Raw genomic sequence first — 22,401 nt, 5'->3', positions numbered from 1 at the left:
TTCTTCACGATTAACAACTTTGCCTCCAAAAGCACTCACAGAACTTGCATTTCATATCCTTTTCTTCACTGCAAGTAAATTCCAAGAACTGCACCGTATCAGTGATCTGGAGGCACGGCTCTGCCTCTGGATGCCCAGAGGTGTGGTATCGTCCCTTTCCCCACACCTGGTAAGGCTGAGATGGTATGTACACCTGAAGAGTGCAGCAGTGCAGTTTGGCTTGGTGCAGCAAGCCTGTGTGGAGCACCATGGCAAGCCCTCATAGAGTTTATAAACAGTTTTAGGTGCTTCTGAAAAGCTGTCTAACTAGCTGGAGTGATGAGTGTTTGTTGTGATGGAATTAAACGCCAATGTAGCATGACTGCTTCCGAACAGCTGACGAGCTTCGAGTGTGCATCTCCGTCGTGCTAATTTGCAGCACACATATGCAGTGACTGGTTCTGCCTGCAGAGAAGGATCATTGTGTTTGAATCACATTGCTCATGTTGTTTAGGCTTTTGCTGGCAGAGCCTAATAATTGCTAATTACTGTTCTGCTAGTGTTTATAACACTGAACTGCTAAAGTACACGACTTTTATCTGGGTTCTACGCTTTTACTCTCTAACCAGCCAACAGCCACACCAGCAGGCTGGAACAGGCAAGCTTTAGAAGTGCTTTTCTATGCATCACTGACAATCTGACGGGAGAAGAAAACAGCACTTGTTGAGATAATCACAATCAGCCGGGGTTTCAATACCAACTGTGGTCCAGCGAGGCACGATCAGCCCCAAAGAAGCTGGCCTTGCTAGAAACGTTTTTCTCAGAAAACTGGCCCACGCTGATATTCCCTCTGCTATTGCTTTCTCTCTTGCCCCCTGAACTTACTGCTCCGCCAATTTCTTCTCGGATTCATTTCCGCGGATGCTGTCCGGCGGGGAGGGTATCCCGGTCCCTGCCGGGGAGGCTGCTGAGGCGAGGCCGAGGTCCGCGCACGGCGGGGAGCACGGAGAAGCCGCACGCCCGTGACCCAGACCGACGCGGCGGGAGGCGGGTGCCCATCCCGGGGGTTCCGCACCGGACCAGGGCTCGGTTCACCGTTCGGAGCCGCGTGCGCGAGCGCTGCCCGCCAAGCGCGGGGGCGGGCGGGGGCGCGGGTGCCCGGGCCGGCGGCTGTGCGGCGGCGGCGCTGCGGCGGCCCCGGGAGCCCCGCGGCGGGCACTGCCGGGGCACCTGCGGGCGGGGGCGGGCGGGGGCGGCGCGTCCCGCCCTGACGTCACGGCGCTCCCGCACCGCCGCCCCCGTCTGACAGCCCCGGTGCGGTGCGGGCAGGCAGAGAGCCCCGGCTGCGCCGCTCGGCTCGGCTCGGCTCGGCTCGGCTCGGCTCGGCTCGGCTCGGCTCGGCTCCGCTCCGCTCCGCTCCGCTCCGCTCCGCAGGGCTGCAGCGCGCTGCCCTCGCTATGTCGGTGGCCGGGCTGAAGAAGCAGTTCCACAAAGCCACGCAGGTACCGAGCCCTCTCCCACGGCTGCGGCCCGAGTGTGCGTGGGCATGCACGGGTGTGCGCTGTGCGGGGTCGTGCGCGGGTCTCCATTCGAGGGAGTGCAGCGTGAGTGGGTTTGCGCGGATGATGTGCCGGGTGGTGCCCGATGAGTGAGCGTGCGAGGGGCCCTGTGTCCGCACGGGTGTGCGCGGTGCGCGCAGGGATGTGCGCTGTGCGTGAATGTGCAGGGGGGCGGAGGGTCCACAGGGGTCTCCATCTGCGGAGGGCCAGGACTTGCGGGGCCGCCGCGCCTCCCCCGCCCGGCCCCGGCTGCGTTGCGGCAGCGGGCAGGGGCTCCTGGAGTGCGGTAGTAGCTCCGGGCTGCCCTGTCCTCCCCGCTTGGAGCCCGCGGGGGCAGCTGCTGGAGCAAATACCGCCGTGGGCTCGGACCTTCCCTACCGAGGCGCACCGTGTTTCCATAGATGTTGTTTTAGCCTGACTTTGGGAAAAGAGCAATAAACATGACCTTTTTGTTTGTGGGTCTAGACTACAGCTGAAATCCGAGTAATGAGGTTTGGTTCTGTTGCTTTAGGCATGGTGCGATATTGCAGGAAGGTCAGGGCGAGTGTTTCACCAGTAGCTGAGTTGTTTCATAATACAAAGTCTGTGTGTTACAGTCTGCAAGGGTACAATTTGTGACTCAGTGTGCTTTGGGGCTAAATTTAAAATGGTTTCATAGAAGTCAGAGGAATTGCTTTGAATCTAGAGATCTGACACCAAGACCCGTGCAGTGTGCCTTTTTTTTTTTTTAATTTTATTTCTTCTAGTTTGTAACGAAGTAGAAAATCTCCCATTATTTCCTACTACTTGCCTTTGCAGAGATCTTCAAGTAGGAGTCTTGGTCACTGCAAGCAGTCTATAGACGCAGACACGCAAGATACATTCAGCTGTTAGACTTTTCAACACCCATGTATTTCCCTTTCTCATGCATCTCATCTCTTGCACACTATGGGGAAGTGTTCCCTGAAAGAATGATCCTTAATCAAAGTATTCGTCCAAATTCTGATTTTCCATACCTTGGAGTTTCACCAGTACACATTGTAACTTTGAATGCAATGGGTTATGCCAAGTCCTGCCTGGGCGCATGCAGGCATTGAGTAACACGGTGTCTCACCTTTCCTGCCACGTTGTGCTGCATCATTGGTAAAATAAGCCTCACAAGAAAACGGCTGCACTCAAAACAGATGCTGCAAGGAGCAGGTAAGGGTGCCTGAGCCCATCCGGCAGTGCCCATCTGCTGCTGTTACTTTGTTGTTTCTTCTCCTGCTGTCTATGGTGCTATGAGAAACCCACGAATCATCATTACTGCAATGAATTCTGGTACTGGAAATAAGAATTTCAGTGTCTGTGTGATCCATGTTTAAGAAGCAGGCAAACTGAAGTTCACTTTTTAGTACTAGAAGTCTCAGTTCTCCATTATTGTAAGGTAATGAGAATGCATCTGCATCAGCAGAGGTAAACATCTTTTTTTGAGGGAGCATGGTGTGAAAGCTCTGTGCATGCTGTTTTGTCCTTCAGATGACACTCTCACACTGGTTGTCAGTACTGTCATTTAGAAGGAAGGAAGAGTTTTAGCTGTCTGGAGCCAAAATACTAAGTCTCTGATGCCAGATTTAGCCGCCTGACATCTGATGACCCTGGAATTTTTGTCCCCAGCCCTTACTTTCAGAGTTTGTTTTCATGCAGGCCATGAAGACACATTCATGTATGAGAATGACTCACAAGTACGTTGAAGACAGATCTGTTTATTGGCTTGTTTGCATTATGAGTGAGAAATCTGCGATGTAGTTGTGCTGACCTTGCTGTAGGGAGTAATCCTTTAGACTAGTGATTAAACCCCAGGTGAAATACAGATTGACATTGCTGGCATGAACGGAGCTTTCCAGACAGGACCAGGAAAATAGGAAGTTTTAAAAATTCTGAATTACAGATTTGGTTCGTACTCATGTTTATATATATGATGTGCTGTTTTAATAGAGTCCTAAGTCTTATCAAGAACGCATCTGGATTGTTTTATACAATGTAAAAATTTTATTTAATGTCATTTATTGTTTTCTGACTTGTTAAATGTCAAACTAACTTGCATGAAGTACTGCCAGTTTAGAAGCCATGCTGAAGAACTTCATGCCTGTCAAATTTCATGGACCAACTGCAACAGCAGTGAGTCACTGAAAAGCAAAGGGATACTTTGCACCTTCTGGAATGAGTCAAGTGTTCACCCTTTTCTTTTGCCTTTCAGCAAAACTAATGCGTTTACCTCTGTGCAGCAGAGAACTAAAGTTTAGAGAAATCTCCTGAGTTTGTAAAAGCAGGGTGAGTCTGGAAGTCTTGACATTAATACAAAGTTGCAAGATATTAGACCGACTGGTGTGGAGCAGGTTAGGTTATTAATTTGCTTCTTATACCCACAAAGCACCTAAGAAGGAGAAATAACTCCATTTGAATGTTAATGTGCTGCTGCAAATCTATCATACGTCCTGAAGCTAGGAAGATTGATCTAAAGAGTGTTTTTCCAGAAATGGGCAACAAAGTGCTATGCCACCAAATTATCCCTTTTTCTTTAGGCATGCACACTCCTTTGCCAGTAGTGCTATGCCAGCATGACCGAGAGAATATTGCTTCCTACAGGTTTATGTACAGTTTTAAAAGTACCATAATCACTTTGGGTGATACAGATCTGACAGTCTGGGGCATTTAAACAGAGTTGTTTTAAAATAGGATGAGCTTTGTTTCCACATGACTGCATTCATTGCATAATGTGGCTCTTGTGAGGCACAGTCAAAACTAAGCTTTCAGAAAGCAATAATTTCATAGGGAAGGAGATTAACAAAAATTCAGGGAATGGCCACATCTGATGTTCCATTGGAAGCACCTGAATACATGTGACTGACATTTAAATAGCAGTCTGAATGTGGTGATTTGAACCAAAACCCTGTCATACAGTTTCTTTTCTACCGCTGTATTCTGCTTTTATGATACATGACTAAATTTGTCTCAACACCAAGACCAAATTAACCAGTTTATACAGTTTTATAGAGAAAAACGTTTGATATTGAAAGAAATAATCTGAAGAAATTACTTCCACTCCACCCATCGTTGTCACTAGATTGTTAGATGCCCTGACTTTAGGTGGGAAGTACTGTGCTTCTGTCTTTAACCACATAAACTGTGAATTGCACAGTAGGAGAATGACTGTGGTGGTTAATAAGAAGCCAATGAGACTCCTGCCTTGCTATGCTATTGTCCAGAAAATTCTGTGCACTTCACAGGGATTCTTGATTCACAGCCTGTCTACGCGGGTTCTCTTGCAAAAACAAAGACAGAATATTAGGGTTTATCTGTCTGAATGGTTTTTTTTTAATTCCTTGGTCAGAAGTACGTAAAATGTTTTTCACCGGAATTTATGAAGCAATCCACTTACTAAACAAACTGCAACAAAACAATTTTTACTGTTCTGTGTTGATATCAATATTTTCCTAAATCTCTAGCACCCTCTGTATTCATAATGTTCCCGACTGTCCTGTAATGTTGAGTAGGAGCTGTGTGTGCTTTTCCAGTGATAGGACGTCACCTGTCTTTTCCAGCTGACTGTGGTTGAAGCTGGGCTCACACTGGGTCTGCTTTTCTCCTTCCATGTTTCCTCATAGCCTCACCCACCGAATAATGGTCAGTTCCTGTATATGTAAAGGTAGTTATGGGAGTTGGTCTGGGAAGTTGGGCAATGTTACATTTTTCTTAGTGCAAATGCTGTGCCGTGTGTCTGTCGCTTATGTGGAAATTAATGAGCTCATTTCTCATGTAGTGTGGGAACTTGTGAGCAGTCTGAGGAAAGCAAAAGGGGAGCCATTTGCAGGGTGGTGTGGCTCTGAGGATGGTGCCCAAACAGGCTGCTAGAAACTTCTGTCCAAGAACATGCACCTCTGGCAGTCTGTTGGTTTCTCTCAGTGTGGAGCACTACCTTTTGAGATCAAGGAAAGGGAGCAAATTTCTGATCCGGAAATAAAGGCTATTTTTAGAAAAAAATACTTACTTAGCTGCAGAGGGGATTATTTCCACAGCAGGTAGGGAAATTCCTTCTGTTTGTGCACTCTATCTTGATTGCCAGATACATTATTCACATTTGGCATCATTCCCATGTGTCCTTTTATTGATATTACATAATTGAAAGGGTGAAAAATTGACTTTGATCTAAATTGCCCTTTAGTTGGATACTGTGTAACCCTTCTGAGTTGTTGATGGCTTAAACAGTCTGCACCAGTTTCAAACCCTGTTTCTAAATCTGATTAGAGGAACTGCTGCTTTGTGTACAAAAAAGATCATAGTTTTTTTTTTTTAAAGATTTCTCGAACATGTATTACTGTAGTATCTTTCCAACTGATAGATGATACACTTTCCATTTTTATGTAGGTATATAAAAGTTGGAGCACTGAATGGCACTCATCTCTAAATTTTCCCCCAGTGATCTCTGGAGGCAAAGAATACCTGTGGATGCTGTGCTCAAAACACAGCCTGCACCAGATTTTTGTTTGATATCTTGACTTCCATCTTAACTGGAATTATTACATAGCAAGGAAGAACTGTCTGCTCTTGGTCACTCATGCAAAACAGTCATTAAGTTTTAAATGCATCCTCACAACTAGCATACTGATAGATAGCATGTTCATGAAAGTGCTGGAGCAGCATAACCAGTTTTGATTGAAGATTTTGCAGAGGTTACTGTGCAGAAGATTCTGTAGTTTTATGTAGCTGTTACTTGCAAATGTAAGGGAGGTGCTGGGTTGGTCTGAGATAATCCTTGTGAAGGATGGAGGGTTGAGGAGCTTGAACACTGGCTGTCATGACCTAGCAGTGTACCAGTGAAGTCTGGCTTTGAAAAGATCAGCAAGAAGGACAGAGTTGAAAATCTGCTTTGGGGGCCCCAAGGAGCTGCTGCCACTCTGTGTGTACATATGAAGAGAAACTGTGTGGACAGCTTTTAGTGGGAAGTGCCCTGATGAAGCAGACTCATGGCCCTCTTATCAGTGAAAGTCTGTGATATGTTCAGGGACAGGCAAAACATCCTCCAAACCTCTTCTCTTAGAACTGAAAGGTCGTCCTTGTGCTGCTTTCCAGAAACTTCTGTGGCTCTGGTTCTCAATTTCTTCTCATGTAGTGGCCACTGATGGACAATGGTGGTGCTTATCCTTTCTTAATTATATGGAGATAATCAGACGAAAGAAAATTGAGTTACAGCATGGTATTATTGTGATGATGTTTGCCACAGCAGAATTACCTCGCTTTCAGTGCTATCTAATCCTGCACTTAATCTTAGAGACAAAATAGTGCTTTTTTATAATCTGAGGTTATAGCACACCACAGGAATCCAACGAATCTGTCACAGAAGTGCTAGGAGTTAATTTTTTTTTTCTCACGAAGTTGAGAAAAAAAAGAGAAATTGCTATTTACTGTGCTTACATTTTTCATAAGCTTTCCTTTATGAAGGCTCTACAGACCTGCATGGTAGAAAATGAAAAATTCGAAGTGTTTTTTTGAAATTCAGCATATTTTCAATTTGTCTGTGGATGGAAATCACTATGATGGACCTGGACAGAATGCTTCATGGGTATGTAGTTGCACTTGATGTAATAGTGATGATGTTCTTGTGTCCATGATGGAGGACATATCTTTATAAATAAACATCTTGCAATTTTTTTTTTCATTCTGTAGGCTGAAATTGGACTGATGTAATTGTTGTAGCATCATTTGGTTCACACTGAATGCAGCAGTTTACTCTCACCTTCTTTGCCCATCATCATTCCTCCACAGAAAGGGAGTGTTATTTGATCCCAGCAAAGGTGCTGCTGAGGCAGCAGCAGCATAACCTTGTGGTTTGGTGTGATGCCAGAGGACCTTCTGAAAGAACAAGAAATTCAACCACTCATTTGGCTATTTTTCCTCTTACTGGGGGAAGGCTGGAGAATTGAACGCGTATCTGTTTCAGAAAAGATAGGTGCCACTAGCTGGGATCCTTGTCAGCATTGATGCAGTTTCCTTCAGACTGTTTTGGTCTTGTGTTCCTTGGATTTGTTATCACTGTCAAAAGGGAATATTAAGCTGAATCCTTTATAAGCAGAAATTCTAAAATAGAGAAAAATATTGGCTTTCTCTGTCTTTTCCCCCTCGATTCTATGGAAGTAGAACACTTCACAGTGTTAAAATGTTTACATTCCCCTCTGCCTCAGTCATATTTTTTGTGGATTTCAGTTTGGTGGTTTTAATAACTTGTGTTATTAATATATCAATTGTTACTCTTTTTGATTGCCTAGATTCCAGTTTCTTTTGGCTGCAAAAGGTCTTTAAATGTGAAAATAGTTTACCTAAACATTTTGATATAGGGCTTGTTTTTCACCTTTGTGTCACGAAATTTGGTGACTGTTGTGCAGAAACAACAACGATAGTATTTATCTTTCAATTTAAAGTGTCCTTAGGCACTAGACATCACTTCTGTTCTGCTTCTCTGGGAAAGAGTGCAACTATAGTGAAACAGGGTGGTTGGAGAACATGTTTCATTAGAAATGAAAGCTGGGGTTTTTTTCCTCTGGAAAGAAAATTGTCCTGCAAATTATTGTTGATTTCGTCTTTTATGACTTTCAGTAGACTAATGGGACTTGCTCTTTTAAGCATCACTAGACAGTTAGATATTTTTGCTGAGTTCTTTTCCAATCTGTACACTTTTCAGCTTTAAGATATGTGCCAGAAATTCCTTTTCATGCAAAATCAATCTAGATGCAGCAAACCAATTAATAATTCATAAGGTATAAATGTCAAAAATAAATAGTGTTTGCCTTTCCAGATGAGTCACTTAGAGCTTGGCTGTCTTGGAAAGTTATGGCATCATAATCTAAGGGCTGAATTGGAAGTGGTGCAATTTTACAAGTATAACTCTGCAATGGATAGGTTTCTTTCTGCCTGTAGAAGAACAGCTTTTCAACTTTATTGGCTTTTTTTGAGAAGGGAGTTGAAGGCACCAGACTAAGACCCATCCTTCCACTGCAAAGAAAGTACTTGCCCAGAACTGGCTAAGGCATTAGAGATGATCAGTTAGTGTATTTTTCTCTACTAATTCACCAGCTTGATTTGTTTGCTTCAGAGGAAGTGAAGTGGTTTCACTACTTAGGAGCAGGTCCTAATTGAATCTTCTGTTGGCTGCTTCCTCCCATTTCTTGCACTGGTCAGGAAAGGATGGAACTTGGTTTTATTTTTTACTATTATGAAAGGAATTAGTAACTTTTAAAACAGAGCTGAGGCTTGCAGAATGTTCCAAGCAAATGCAAACATTTTTAGGAACCAAAATGTTTGAATATGGAAATGTGCCTTGATGTGCAGAATAACCACATGAGTGCATGCTTACTGGTTAGACTCCATCATCCAAGGAGCCTTTCACTAGTATTAAAAAATGGAAATTTGTCTTTGAGGAAGAATGGTTGAATCTTACTTTTTTATTTACATTCTAAATTTGGGTTTTAAATATGAACATAGTATTCTGAGGCTGGCAGGGAATCTGCCTTTTTCACAAAATTCCTGAAAAACATATTGCCAAATATGAGGCAAATTCACCACTATCAGATGTGGATATGACTATTGCAAGCAGCAAACATAATATGCCTTTCTTCTAGAATGCCATAAGTATAGACAGATAAAATATGAGTTTTCAAAGCATAGGAAATGTAATTGCTGAAAGCTGAGGCAAGTTTAGGTAAATGATCGTTAGCTTTTTAATGCAGAAAAATTTGTTTTCCTCTATCGGACTTTTTCTGTTTTGTTTTGTTTGCTATGTATGCTGCTGCAAAAAAGGCATGTAGGAACAAAAGTTAAGCTTTGCATGGTAGGAATGGGATTTTCTTACATGAGAGAGTAAGAGCCAAAAATATATAAAATATCAAAAGGTAAGTAACTTTTTCTTTCTTTGTTTTACAATATTGTTATTCAAAATACATAAGTCGGGGTGATTTGGGTCCTGTTACTTTTCAAAGGTCTGAATTGGCATGTTTTAGGAAGGCTGCATTTTTATGGCCAAAAATCTGTAACACTTGAAATAGAATAACAAAAGCTCTATAGCTTCTGGAATGTATCCTGGTTTTTTATTTAACAGTAGACTTGGTTGGGAATAAAATGCTAGAAAGGAAGATGAGTGAGGATGAAAGACTGGAGAGGTCCACAACGGGAATCCTTGAAAACTGAGCAGATGCAAATTCTCTGCTCTGTTATGTATGGGTAGAGGGAGAAGGAATGGCAGATGTTAGTGAATGAAGCTAGCACCTGCTATTTCCTGCTTCGTTAGCCTGCTATTTCCAGGATTCCAGCTCCTGATCATGTATGTTGTTCCAGCCTAGGAGAGAAGATGAATGTTCCCAAAACTCATACAGCTTAAGTAGCACCAATGGGTTAACGAGGTCATCATGAATTTAATGGTGTTGGTATAGGTGGAATTGAATGTGATTAACAAGGGAAAAAGCCAACATTGTTTCTAAGATGACAACCCCAGCTGTTGCAGATTTCCTGTCTCACAGGGAGAAAGAATAAGGCAAAGGCAATACTCCTCTGCTGCTCTGATTTCAGGATAGTCTTTTAACAAAAATTGCTGGACAGCCACTGAAAAATAAGCTCTCCATGACTTAGTGCTTTTTCCGTTCCCTAGGGAGAGTTTGCTGTTCTGAGTAGACTGACAGAGCCTTTATGTTTTGTGTGTGGAAAGTTTCTCCAGCACTGGCTGCCAAAGGTTCTGCTAGGTTTTGATCAGCAATGTCCCCGCATCAAATCAGTGACTCATTCAAACAGTTCGGTGAAGCTCAAAACTCCCCCAGGCAGAAGATGAGCTCTGGGCTGGCATATTCCTGGGATCTCTGCAGCGCTGTGGTGTGCTGGGGCCCAAGGTGCTCTCAGTGACTGAAAGTACCCAGCCAGGCTGCAGAGGCAGAATGCAGTAACAGGTACTGGTTATGCAGATGTATAGGTTTTTGGGATGAAAGGCAAGATTGTCCCAGTATGTCTTACTTCTCCATAGCCCCGAAGGAGGGGGAAGACCCTCCTACTTTAACTTGAGAAAGCATTGCTGCAGATTCTTAAGATGCATTTCAGTGTATCTGTAGAAAAGGAGCTATCCTTCTGCTCTGTGCTGTTCAGTGCATGCCACCGATGCCTGGAAGTGGCTACCTAAAAACAGAGGCTGGACAAAAATAAGATAATAAAGGAAGGTATTTATTTGAAGGGCCTTCAAAGGTACACCCTGGGCAGGCCAAAGGCTACACTCAAGATGGACCCTGGGTCATGGGTTCCTCACACTTTTATAAGTTTGATCCATTTTCATATCAGGGTTAATTCTCCAATTAGAACTTCAGTTAATGATGTAGTTACCCCAAGTTTGCCCCTTCTCTTCAAAGGCTCTTAGTTTACATATTTTGGGGCCTGGGACAATCAAGGTGTCCTTGAAGAGCAAACCTAGAGAGGGTTTGTTACGTCTAACCAGCATGAGAGAACAGCAGTTAACAGGCTACACGAAACTTCAGTTACACACTAGGCAGTACAGGATTTGAAAAATATAAAAGTTAAAACCTATGGCATCATCACAAGTGGGTAAATCACATATATTCTCCTTCCTCAGAACAACGTAAGTCTCTGGACATGTGTGCGGTTGTGGTGCTTGAGATCTAGAGAGCCTTGATGGCAGAAGCTGAAGTTTGGCTTTCTTGTACATCCTGAATGTACTGGCCAAGAAAGGAATCGAGTGTGCTTGGGTTGAGTTTCTGACTGGGGCCTACTGGTTCCACTGCAGAATCTATTCTAAAAATAAAATAAGATCCTCAGATAAAAACAAATTGGAATATGGATGGACTTCTACTTGAAAATGTCTACCAAACTATAGGAGAAAATTCACATGATGCCCAAGGCCTTACACTCATTTCTTTTGGGCTGATAGGGTAATTGCTGATTTACTCTTCTCATTTTAAGAACAAAACTGCTTCCAAAATCATGTATTAAAAACAGCTATATGGGATTTCCACCAACTTTTATAAAATGCAGGCAGTTTTCCTGAGCAGATTTAAAAGCTTCTCTAGAGACATACAGACATGGTGGTGTTAGATCTTGTTCCTTCTGAAAGACTCTTTCTCTCTTTTCTTGCACAGCACATTGGAGCAAGAGAGATTTGAAAATTTAATGAAGGTGCAATAAAACAGCCTATTCTAGTTCCATCTTTTTCTCATTTCTGTTTGCACATTAACTACATGTGTGCCCAGGGAAACTTCTTGACCTACAAACAGATTGACTGCTGTAGACTTTTTTTTCCTGATTTACTCCTGATATTTCCTTTAAACCTTTGGAAATTGTTGTTACAGTAAATTGTATTTCCTTTAAATGCTATATTAATTTTCTTGCAATAAAATTAAAGTTGGGAAGGTAAATTAAGCAGCTGAGGGAGAAGCCATGGATGTCAAATACGCTGTTTCTTAAGGAATGAAGACCAGATCAGGAGTATAAGTAACAGCCTTGTGGATGGCTGAGCCAGAGGGCTCAGGTCTAGAAACTTAGGGCTTTTGAAGCATGTGATGGAGCAGGTAGCAGGGAGCTACAGCAAGAGGGGAGAGTGGGATCAGGTATTGTCTTTGTACACTGTGTTTTAGCAATTTTATTAGCACTACTCTGAGGACTTAACAGAAGAGCATGTGACAAATATTTATTTTTTCCTATTCTCTACTGTGATGTCATGCATGTAGTCATGATATCACAGCATACCATGGCTGTATTGCTATCAGAAGTCATCTGGTATGTCCATTTCCTGCCCTGAAATCTCCACTGTTGCCCTTGAGAGTGACTGGGTTTGTAGTTACAGGTTTAAGTTGTGAAATATTGAAGCTTAGCAGCATTAATAAGCAGGGATGAGATAATGCCAATTTGCTCCTTAGTATTGCCAGGTGAGAGATGAGAGCGCTTTAAAATGCTGTTGCCCTGTTTTTGCTTTCATGGGCTTGCCTCGGAAGTTACTTTCTATATACTGAAGAAGAAAGCAGTAGTCATTTCTGGTGCCCTGTGCTAAGCTACAGGGAAGACTTGAGGGAAAGGTATAGGAAGTCTGTCCTATCATATCACAGATATACCTAAGTGTCTGACCAGAAATCTCAGGGAGGAGTGGAAGTGGCAGGGGGAAAAGACAAATTAAAGTATATTTACAGGTACTTGGTTTCCTGCCACAACCCTCCTGAGCCTGTGCCAACAAGGAAAGCTCTGCAGCGCTCTCTTCTGCAACCATTCCTCTTCCCACATCTCTGCTGCAAAGTGACCAGGAGGGCAGAAAAAGTGACTTTTTGCTCTTTTTCCGTGCCATCCTTCAACATCTGAGGAATTTCTGGCAGGGTTTGTGGGCCTAGTTTTCTCTGCAGCAGGTCAGGGTGAGCAGGGAGCTGAGACTTAAACAATTAATTCATTGTTTCTATGATTGTGACTCCTTGGCTCTACTGAAATATAGTATTTGGTTGGCAGGCTGGAAAGGATAGGTTTTGTTCTGATACCTTATTTGTTTTTAAGTGGCAGGAGTCCTGTCATTAACAACTGCTCTAAATTATAAAACAATGTAGTATAGCTCTTAATTCTTCAATGTAATATTTTAAGAGGTGGTTAAATTAGTTCATGAAAGCAGAAAACGTTTATGTATTATCAAAGATTTTGCAGGCAAGCAGTGCATAATCAAGATTTACAAAAATTTTCCCAGTATTTTGTTTCCAAAGGAGACTTGATACAAATGTACAGTGGAGGTGACCTGGTTGTTGATATGAGACATTCACTAATGCATATGGTATATGCCTTTACTCAGTAGCAAGAAAACATTCTGCATACTAAATTCTGCAGATCTAAGTATTTTTGCTTTTTTATCTTAAGCATTCAGAGGTCATCTTTAACTAAGCTTTTTTATTGTTATCATTATTAATAGTGTTTTAGCAGCATATAATTCCAAATGTTAAGGAGATATTACAGAATCCAGATGTTTTAAAATTAGTAATGCAAGAGCAAAACCTGTGGTTTTGTTATAACCACATGTTTATGAGACTTAAGAGTTTTTAGGGGGAAACAACACATAGCAGCAGACAAATGACAGGCATTGCAAAGAACCATCAGTAATTCCTCTGAGACATTTTGTCTTCTTAAAGTTCACCTCCTTCGAGAGCTGTTCCAGTTTAAAGTGTGTGCCAGATCTTTGACAGTGTGTGATTGTGCCCCTCCCTCTCGCTTTCTTTCAGACAGAGTGATGTAGCAGCTGACCTGAACTTCTGAGGCAGTGTCTATGTTGGAAAGTCACACAGTGCAAAAGGCTTGTGAAAATTGCAGGAAATAATCCAGATCCAGATGGACTTTTCTATGTCATGCAAAAATTTAAAAAAGTTTTTTTTCAGACAGCTGTGAAGATCTTTCTGTTCAGCTGATGGGTTGACTTAAGTTTTAGATTTAGTAAATTGCTTGGCTACTACTAACTTCCTTTGCAAGCAAGGGGGTAGGTAGATGCAAGAAGAAAAGTAACATCATCCACACAGAAAAGAAATCATGTAGATTTACATGAGAGCTGTATTTTAGGAAATGGTGTAATAGTGAACAGATGTGGCAGAGCAGGTGTCTTTACCTTTCTCTCATTTTAAAGAACTAGATTGTATTTTCTGAGGCACAGGCCTACATGGGACTTTAAAGAGACATGAAATACCAAGAGGCCAGGATAGAACTCCCGAAACACTCCCTGTGATCTCTGGTGGTCTTGGTAGCAAGATGATGTCTTGCCATCTAGGAGGGTCATCTTCAGGAAATCTGAGGTAGTGGGTACCCTGCTACAGCAGGGTTCACATCTCAGATTGTTCACATCTCAAAGGTTGGTCACATCTCCAAGGTTTGAATAACCAGAGAGGAGACCAGGAGGCTGGTGAGGAACCACTTCTGTGCTCCATTGTGAGTTTTGATGTCTGCCATACTTGGCCTAGGAAGTGAAGGATCCTTAACCATTTTCTTTCTGTGCACCCAGACATACGCTAGGCAGTAAATAGTTGTAGTCATGAAGGGATCCACACAGGCAGTGTAAGCTCTGCTCAGAATTCCTCTCCCTGCTTTGCATCACTTTTGTCTCACCAGTATGCAAAAGTTGTGGCAGTGGAAAAGCAGCTGCAAACTTGTGAGAAAACTGTGAATTCATGATCTCTGGGTATGCCAAAGAGGGTGGCTATTGTAAATGTGGCCCTGAAGGCAAATATCTATTTATCCTGCTTTTTTTTTTTTTCCTTTGTATTTCTTTGTATTTTGCTGATCTGAGCCATTATTCTCATGCAACCAGAACCCAATGACTAGAGTGGTGTATCATCTTCACTGATGCTGGTCTTGCTGAAGATACATGCTGTGTAATTCTGACTTGCTAATTTACCCAAGTGTACAGGGCTAGTGTGTAATGGTAGTGCCATACCTGTTTCTTGTCAGTGATTTGAAATATGTTGTTTTAAAACCACACTTTTCAGACAAAGATAGACCTGTGATTTCTCCTTGACTTGACAGCTTTGGTTTTGCGGCTGATCAAGTAATCAACAGGACTGGAAGATCTGATGAATTTAATCTATACTCAGCAGGTAAAGATCGTTGTAGGAACTGAAACATTTTAGGTGAGTATGGGAAGACCCTGGATTCTGCATCCCTCTGAAGAGTCAAGAACATGATGCCTCCTGGTCTCTGGAGGCTTATCTTCCCAGATACTTCCAGTAAAGCAATGCACTTCATCAGAGCCGTGTGCCATGAATTTTAATTGCCTTCAAATTCTTTATTTGCACTGCAGCCTATTTTTGTGTGTAGAAGGAGAAAGATGGGGACACCCTGTATATTTATGTTATTTTTAAGGCCTTACATTTAATTTCTTTGTAGAATTGAAGATTTAAATGAAACGAGTGTATTTGGAAAGGTAAATTTTCAGCACTGAGAATGAGTTGATCAAAATTCATTATCCTTTTAAAATTTGGGCTCTTTGGCTATACTTTCCCAAAGTTCACACAAAAGCTTGATACATTGCAATAAATACCATTTCTCATGAATAACACTTTAATCAATCAGGGAAATTATAGTTTTGGTAATATATGTGGGTGAGAGCCATTCTATATTTAAACTGTTTGGTGTACCCCCTATTTAATCAGAGCTTTGCTCATGTCATTATTTGTCTGTCTGGTTCTGTAGAGTCATTGTGATCTCCTCAGTCCTGCATGGTAGGGGTGTGTGCATGGCAAAACTTCCAAGGCTGCATGGACTTTTGAAGTTTTCAGAAAGCACTCTTTGTTACAGAGAGCAGTCATGTAAAGTGGATTTTCCTTCAAATCTTCCTAAAGCAAATGTCATCATTGGTGTACTTTACTGTCATGCTGCAGAAAGGATGCTTATCTGTACTTATGCAAATAGCCTTTGTGAGAGCTCTGTTCCTTCTGTTTATTTGTATTTCTAGGGCTGTTACAACTTTTCTTCCCATAAGACCTAATGACATCACTGAGCAGCATTACAAGTGATCTTCATCCTTTAACATGAAACTAATCAGTCACACAGAATTGTCCAAGGAGTAGACCAAAACCTGAATAACCCGTGTTGTATTTTTTCAGTGGAGTGTTCAACAGAGTTGCACACAGCAGAGGTCCGAGATCTCTATGCTAAATAACAACACAGAGATTCTTTTGCCTTCAGAGTGCTATAGCTGATGCTGCAAATAACTGTAAAGATTGGTGTATCCCAGTGGCATCTTATATATACACCTGGCCTTCTACCTGTGTCCTTGCTGCTGTGAGGACAAAACCAGACAAAACTAGACTGTGACAGACACTTTCCTTATACACTTCCTTCACACTGAACATATATATACACTAACTTGGTATGCACAGTTTTATATCTTGATTTCTTGAGTGACATCATGAAAACTAGCTGTCCCTCTGAGACTAACCCAGCTTTGCCTGTGTTCAGACATCTTAGTAGTTGTCTGCTTCTGGGGTGATGTGTATATGGCAATTACTCCTCTTCTGGTCCTCACATCCTCTCTCAGGAGCTATGAAGCTCTTAGGAGCCATAAAAATACATTTCTTGTACTTGGATTTTTACACTACAAATATATTTGGGTTTATAGCACTTCTTCTGCCCACATAACCTGGATTTTTCCTGCTAATTTCACATACTCATTCTCTGTAGAAAGACCTGTGAGTCAGTCGCTGCTTCTCTGCATTTGGAGACGAATTTGAGATTCTTGAATCGAATTAGACTCTCCCCGTAGACATGCAAGCTTTTTTCATTTCACATTCTTCTGGTTTTCTTGTCCTTGTGGAACTAGCGGTGAAATTACTGTAGTGAATCCCTATTTATATATCTGTATATGATTATGTATCAAGCAATCCCAGCCATTATTAGGGATGTGAATGTAATACTCAGACAAAGGAGATACGTAATTTTGTGTACATGTCCATTTTATTTATGTATCAGCATAGGAAATATTTAGATATAGACACACTACCTCTGATACTCTGAAGTTCCTCTTTAGGTGATGAAGTGGTACATCAGAGAAAATGGCTAGCTGTTGTTACCATCTGACCTGTGCAGAATATCTGAAAACGGTGCATCTATTTTATATGTGTGTGCTGCAAACATAAACAAAAGAGCGGATTTGAATACTAGCAGAAAGGAGATCAGCAAGCTTTTTGTAGCAAACTTAAGCTTCAGCATTCAAATCCAGGGATGAAAGTGGCTTCTGAGGTGGAAATTAATATTTTATGTTTTATATCCAAGTAGCAAATTATGGTAGTTTAATGAGACAAGCAGTACTATTTTGATGTATAGCGTAGTCAGCCATGAACATTTAAAAATCATGAGGTGGGCCATTATGTGTTGGGGTCTCCTCCCCTGCCATGTAGCCCTGGGAGAGGGGCCCTGAGGGGAGACACGGGGTTTCCCTGCCCCTGGTCAGCCTCGTTCCCATTGGTTGTTTTGGGTTCCCTGGTGTGGCCAAGGACCCTCGGGTCCCGTGACTGCGGAGTTCCTGGGCAGAGCCCCGGCCATGCGGCTGGAGAAATAAACATCTCTGAAACATCTACCACGAATCTGTCCATATATACTTCGTTTCTACGGGACTCCTGGTTTGATATATGCATGTTGCAGTAATCCCCACTGCAACAATTATGATACTCAGAGGCTGAATTAAAAGCATGATTTAAAAAAATATACTGGACTGAGTTTGCATTATTCTTGATTTGAAACTTTTTGTGTTCATGATTCCAAACCTTTCAAGAAGTGCAGGGCCCAAATGTTTAGTTTAAAACTCCATGAAGTAGGTATCTTCAAGTAAATCATTTGCCCCCAGGTTCTGGAGCTATTATGAAAATAGTAAATAAAATTGCAAGATTTCAAAGTAAAAAACCACTGACATTTCATAATCAATAAAGTGAATTCCTCCATAGACTAAGTGTGACATACGGCTTTTTCTTCCCAGTCTTTGCGTTGGTATAATGACCTTCCCAAAAAGTGATGTCAGCTGCTCTTTGTAAGTCTTTCTCTGAAGATCTTTCACCCCCTTGGTCACCCTCCTCTGGACATGCTCTAGTAGTTTGATGTCCTTCTTGAACTGAGCTCCCAAAATGGCACACAGAACCTGATGTGAGGCTGCACCAGCACATAGTAAAGATGGATGAGCATTTCTCTTGCCCACAGCTGGCGATGCTGTGCCTGAAGGATGCCAGAACACAGTTGCCCTCCTGGCTGGCAGGGCACTGGTGCCTCATATTCAACTTGCCATCAATCCAAACTCCCTCTTGTCTTTCCACAGGGCTGCTTTCCAGGCTCTTGTCCTTCAGCTTGAACATACAACCTGGATTACCACATCACAGGTAGAAAATCCAGTACTTGCTCTTGTTCAATTTCATACAGTTGGTGATTGCCCACCTCTCTAGTTTTATCCATATCTCTCTGTAAGGCCTCTCTACCTCTGAGGAAGTTCACAACTTTTCCTCTTTTGGTAAGATCAGCAAAGTACTTAACATACTTTCAATTTCTGTGTCCAGGTAATTTATAAAAACATTAAAGAGCACTGGCCCTAAAACTGAGCGCCATGAAGCCCACTGGTGACTGTCTGCTGGCCTGATGTGACCCAATTTACTGTAAGCCCTACCCGTCAGTCAATTTCTCACCCAACATGTTATAGACTTTCCTAGCTGTGTGCTGGACATTTTGTCCAGCAGGCTACTGTGAGAGACAGCATATTAATCATGCGTAATGAATGCTTTCATTAAGTGCAACACATCACATCTTCTTCATTATATAATATGTTTTAACTATTTATATTCACAACAGAGCATGCAACTTTTTTAGTCAGTTCTTAAGACTGTTAAATTTTTCTTGAATCCTCTATAAAATTTGCATTAAATCTCACCTCTTCTAGTTCTACTCCGTGAATTGTTTTCCCATGTCTAAAACTGCAGAGATGACTCACATGTGCTCGGTGATATCTTGACCTCAGTGAAGTAGTTTTATAAAACCAAAAGTATTGCATTTTTCTCTGCACTGAGAGACAGACAGCCTCAGATACTCTGCCAATAGGATGTTGTTTAGTGACAGAGGGAAAGAGAAGCTCTAGCAAAAGAAGGGTCACTGTACCAATATGGAAATCATAGTATGTGGCACTGATAAATGACTTGATTGATGTATTAAAAACATGCTGGGATTAAAGACATTATGAAGCTCTTACAAGTAAAATGAATTATAGAAGAAAAAATTGCTTTGCTGCTTCTGTGTGAATGGCTTCTTTTGGCAGAGGTCTGGAGATCAGGAGTCAAGTCAGTCCCCAGACAACACTTAGCTGTGTTAGGGCAAATATGCAGTATAGATCTGCCTGAACGGGTGGCTGTGAAAAAGGAAGGACAGAGGACAGGGATCTGGTCAGGTAGTGTTACACATGCTGGCCAAAGAGCCTGAAGCAATAATGAGTTATGAGTACCTTGGGGGAAGATCAGGCTGCAGGAGTCTGCTGAGGGGTGTGGTGTCTGCCCCTGTCATGGGGATCAGCACAGATATTCAGGTCTTTGCAGTATGCAGGGCCTGGTCTTCAGGTACTGTGCAGTTAACAGAATGTGGGGCTTTCTTAATCATTCATTTATGCTTTCAGATTTTTCATCTAGGTTTAAGGTTTTGATTTAAGGCTAGGAAGACAGATGTAACATTGAAGTAAATAGAAACTTGTGGCATAGATATTTGTACATAACGTATCAAACATTTACATATAGGTACTTTCTGTAGCTTAATTAATTCCCACTACAGAACACATGCAGACGTCTTTAGCTCTTAGTATCCTAATTTTTATTATTAATTGATTATCATGTATAATAGAACTTCTGTTTTATGTAATTAGGGAAAGAGATTGTTTTTATAACTCAAGTTCTGCACTTTGATTTTCTTTGAACTTGAATTCTCAAGGAAGTGGTTCTTAAGCTACTTCAGACGTGTTAACGAATATTCAAATCCCAAATACTTCCAAAATTTGGTGAGGACATGAAGTAATATATCCAGTGCTGATGCCAGCTATTGTGATTGTAGTAGGAACAACTGTCTGTGATTCTGAGAGAAAAGATAAGTCATACTGAAAGGTTTATGACATCTTCTTTCACTATTAAGAGATAATTGAACAACAGTTAAAGCCTTGTTAGTCTTGTGGTATATTTAAAGCACAGATATGTACGGGAGATTAAGTATTCTTTGTATGTCTATGTGAAAGACAAGTTCATACAACTGTTGAGTTCCAAATTCAGTGTTCTTTTTGCTGGTGGAATGCTTGAGATGGCCACCTAAAAACAGAGACTAGGCAAGAATAAGAGAATAAAGGTAGGTATTTGTTTGAAGGGCCTTCAAGGTACACCCTGAGCAGGCCAAAGGCTACACCCAAGATGGACCCCAAGTCACGAGTTCTTCACACTTTTATAAGTTTGGTTCATTTGCATATAAGGGTTAATTCTCCAATTAAAACTTCAGTTAATGATGTAATTTCTCCAAGTTTGCCCCCCTTAAGATGTTAGTTTACACATTTTGGGCCTAGGACAATCTGGGTATCCTTGGAGAACAAGCTTGGAGAGGCTTTGATATGTCTACCTAGCACGAGAGAGCAGCAGCTAACAGGCTACAAGAAATGTCAGAGTTACACAGTAGGCAGTACAGGATTTGAAAAATTAAAAAGTTAAAACCTAAGGTGTCAGAGCCATTGGCTGATTTGTCCCATAGAGATGGTTCTTGCTAATATGTAATCACATGATACAGGAGTTATGTTTTAACACTATCTTTAGAACAGAGCAGTTTTGCTAAGAGATACAAACTTCCACAAAATTTTTGGCAATTATTGATAAACTGCAATGTTTATCAATGCGATGTAGAGGATGTAGAATAAAATCCATATAAGAATTTGACTGGGGAACAGAAGTGTCAGTTTGTGTTTCAAGCAGTTTGTAAGCCAGTGTTTGACTGATTTTCTGCTCTTCTTTCTTAAGCAACTTCAGTTTCTTAGAGTAGAAGAGGTTTTTTATCAGTGAAAGGCTCTGAAAGCAAGAGTGACCTCCAGTGATAGAGTCTGCTTGTGAGGAAGTAGGGGTGTAGCTTTGTAAGAGCAAAGGAGCTTACCTGCTGAAAAATTCTGTCTCTCCTTTCACAATGGCTGAGAGGACCTTATCAGCCTGAAGTCTTCATGCTGCTGCCATCAGCAAAGCCAGTCTTGGTTCAGATGTCCAAGTGAGTTACCCACCCCCCACTGTCAGGGATGGAAGCGGAAGCAGAGTCACTTTTGGGAGAAAAGAAGGAGAAGGCTTCGTGGAGTATCACTCTGGAAAACACTATTGTCAGGAGACAAACCAGGTTAAAGATGAGCACAACAGTGAGGATTAGTGGACAAGGCTGGTAAATGAAGCCTCACTGGCATTTTAAACCAAATAAGAGTATTTATTATCCTTCTTCTCAGCATCTCATGTGGAAGCTCTCTAGTTGTGCAAATATGAGAAGTGGGGATTTAATTCTACTAAAAAAGAGATATTGAGTAAGTCCTTTCATATAAATAATGGCTTTTTCATAGGAACAGAAAAAAGACCTCTTTAAAATTTGTGTTTCCATTTTAAGCTGACTAAAAGGTCAACACAGACATTCCAAAGACAAGTGCTGGGATTAAAAAATGCATGTTTCTAGAGTTGGTTTGAGGCAGAAAAAATGCTGATGCATTTCCAAATGGGGATGCAGTCTTTATAGGAACTTCTGACACACCACAATAATCCTCTTCAAGTTCACACAAGTAACTTTAGGAAATGGTAGTAAACAATTAGTTAAGAAATGAGTAGTGTGTGGTAATAGACAAATACTTTTGACTGTACAGTCCAAATTACACCAATAACAATTGGTCTTTCAGTCTTGTTTTGTGTGATGAGAGTGCCTTTGTGACATGACGATGGCTAAAGTTCTGACACATATCAGGCTTTGAGACAGTGATGCTCATTATCAGCACAGCTAAGTCACAGTAACTGTTGTATTGCATGTTTTACTCTGCAACAGGTCCAATCCAACTGAATTTGGTAAATTATTTTAAACTTCTTTTGAGTACTCTGCAGAATCGAGCACTGTCAAAGGGGTTCATTGTTCAAGGCTCCACTATGTGGAGGCCTACAGAGGAAATCTGAAGAAAGTAGGTCTGGATGGCAAATTCAAATACCTGTGTTTTGTAAGAATGGCATATCTAATTAAGACAGAAAAGGATACACTTTGCAGGGTGTCTTGGATGTTCAACAGCATCAAAAAAAACCCTAATGACATTCTAATTTAACTGTATGTAGAAAAATCCATTTGACATTCC

The 22,401-nt window shown here is 41.6% G+C and overlaps 1 protein-coding gene across 1 annotated transcript in view; it reads left to right on the top strand.

The window, feature by feature from the left end:
• The first annotated feature begins 1,313 nt into the window (after nt 1-1,313).
• SH3GL2 (SH3 domain containing GRB2 like 2, endophilin A1) overlaps nt 1,314-22,401 on the top strand; it is a 92,635-nt gene continuing 71,547 nt past the window's right edge. The window contains exon 1 of the mRNA XM_032096548.1: nt 1,314-1,481. Within this exon, the coding sequence (XP_031952439.1) occupies nt 1,437-1,481 (45 nt within the window). The 5' untranslated portion in view covers nt 1,314-1,436. The remainder of the gene's footprint in view (nt 1,482-22,401) is intronic.

Source organism: Corvus moneduloides, chromosome Z (assembly GCF_009650955.1).
Source record: "Corvus moneduloides isolate bCorMon1 chromosome Z, bCorMon1.pri, whole genome shotgun sequence".
NCBI lineage: Eukaryota > Metazoa > Chordata > Aves > Passeriformes > Corvidae > Corvus > Corvus moneduloides.
This window is presented reverse-complemented; position numbering and strand designations above follow the sequence as displayed.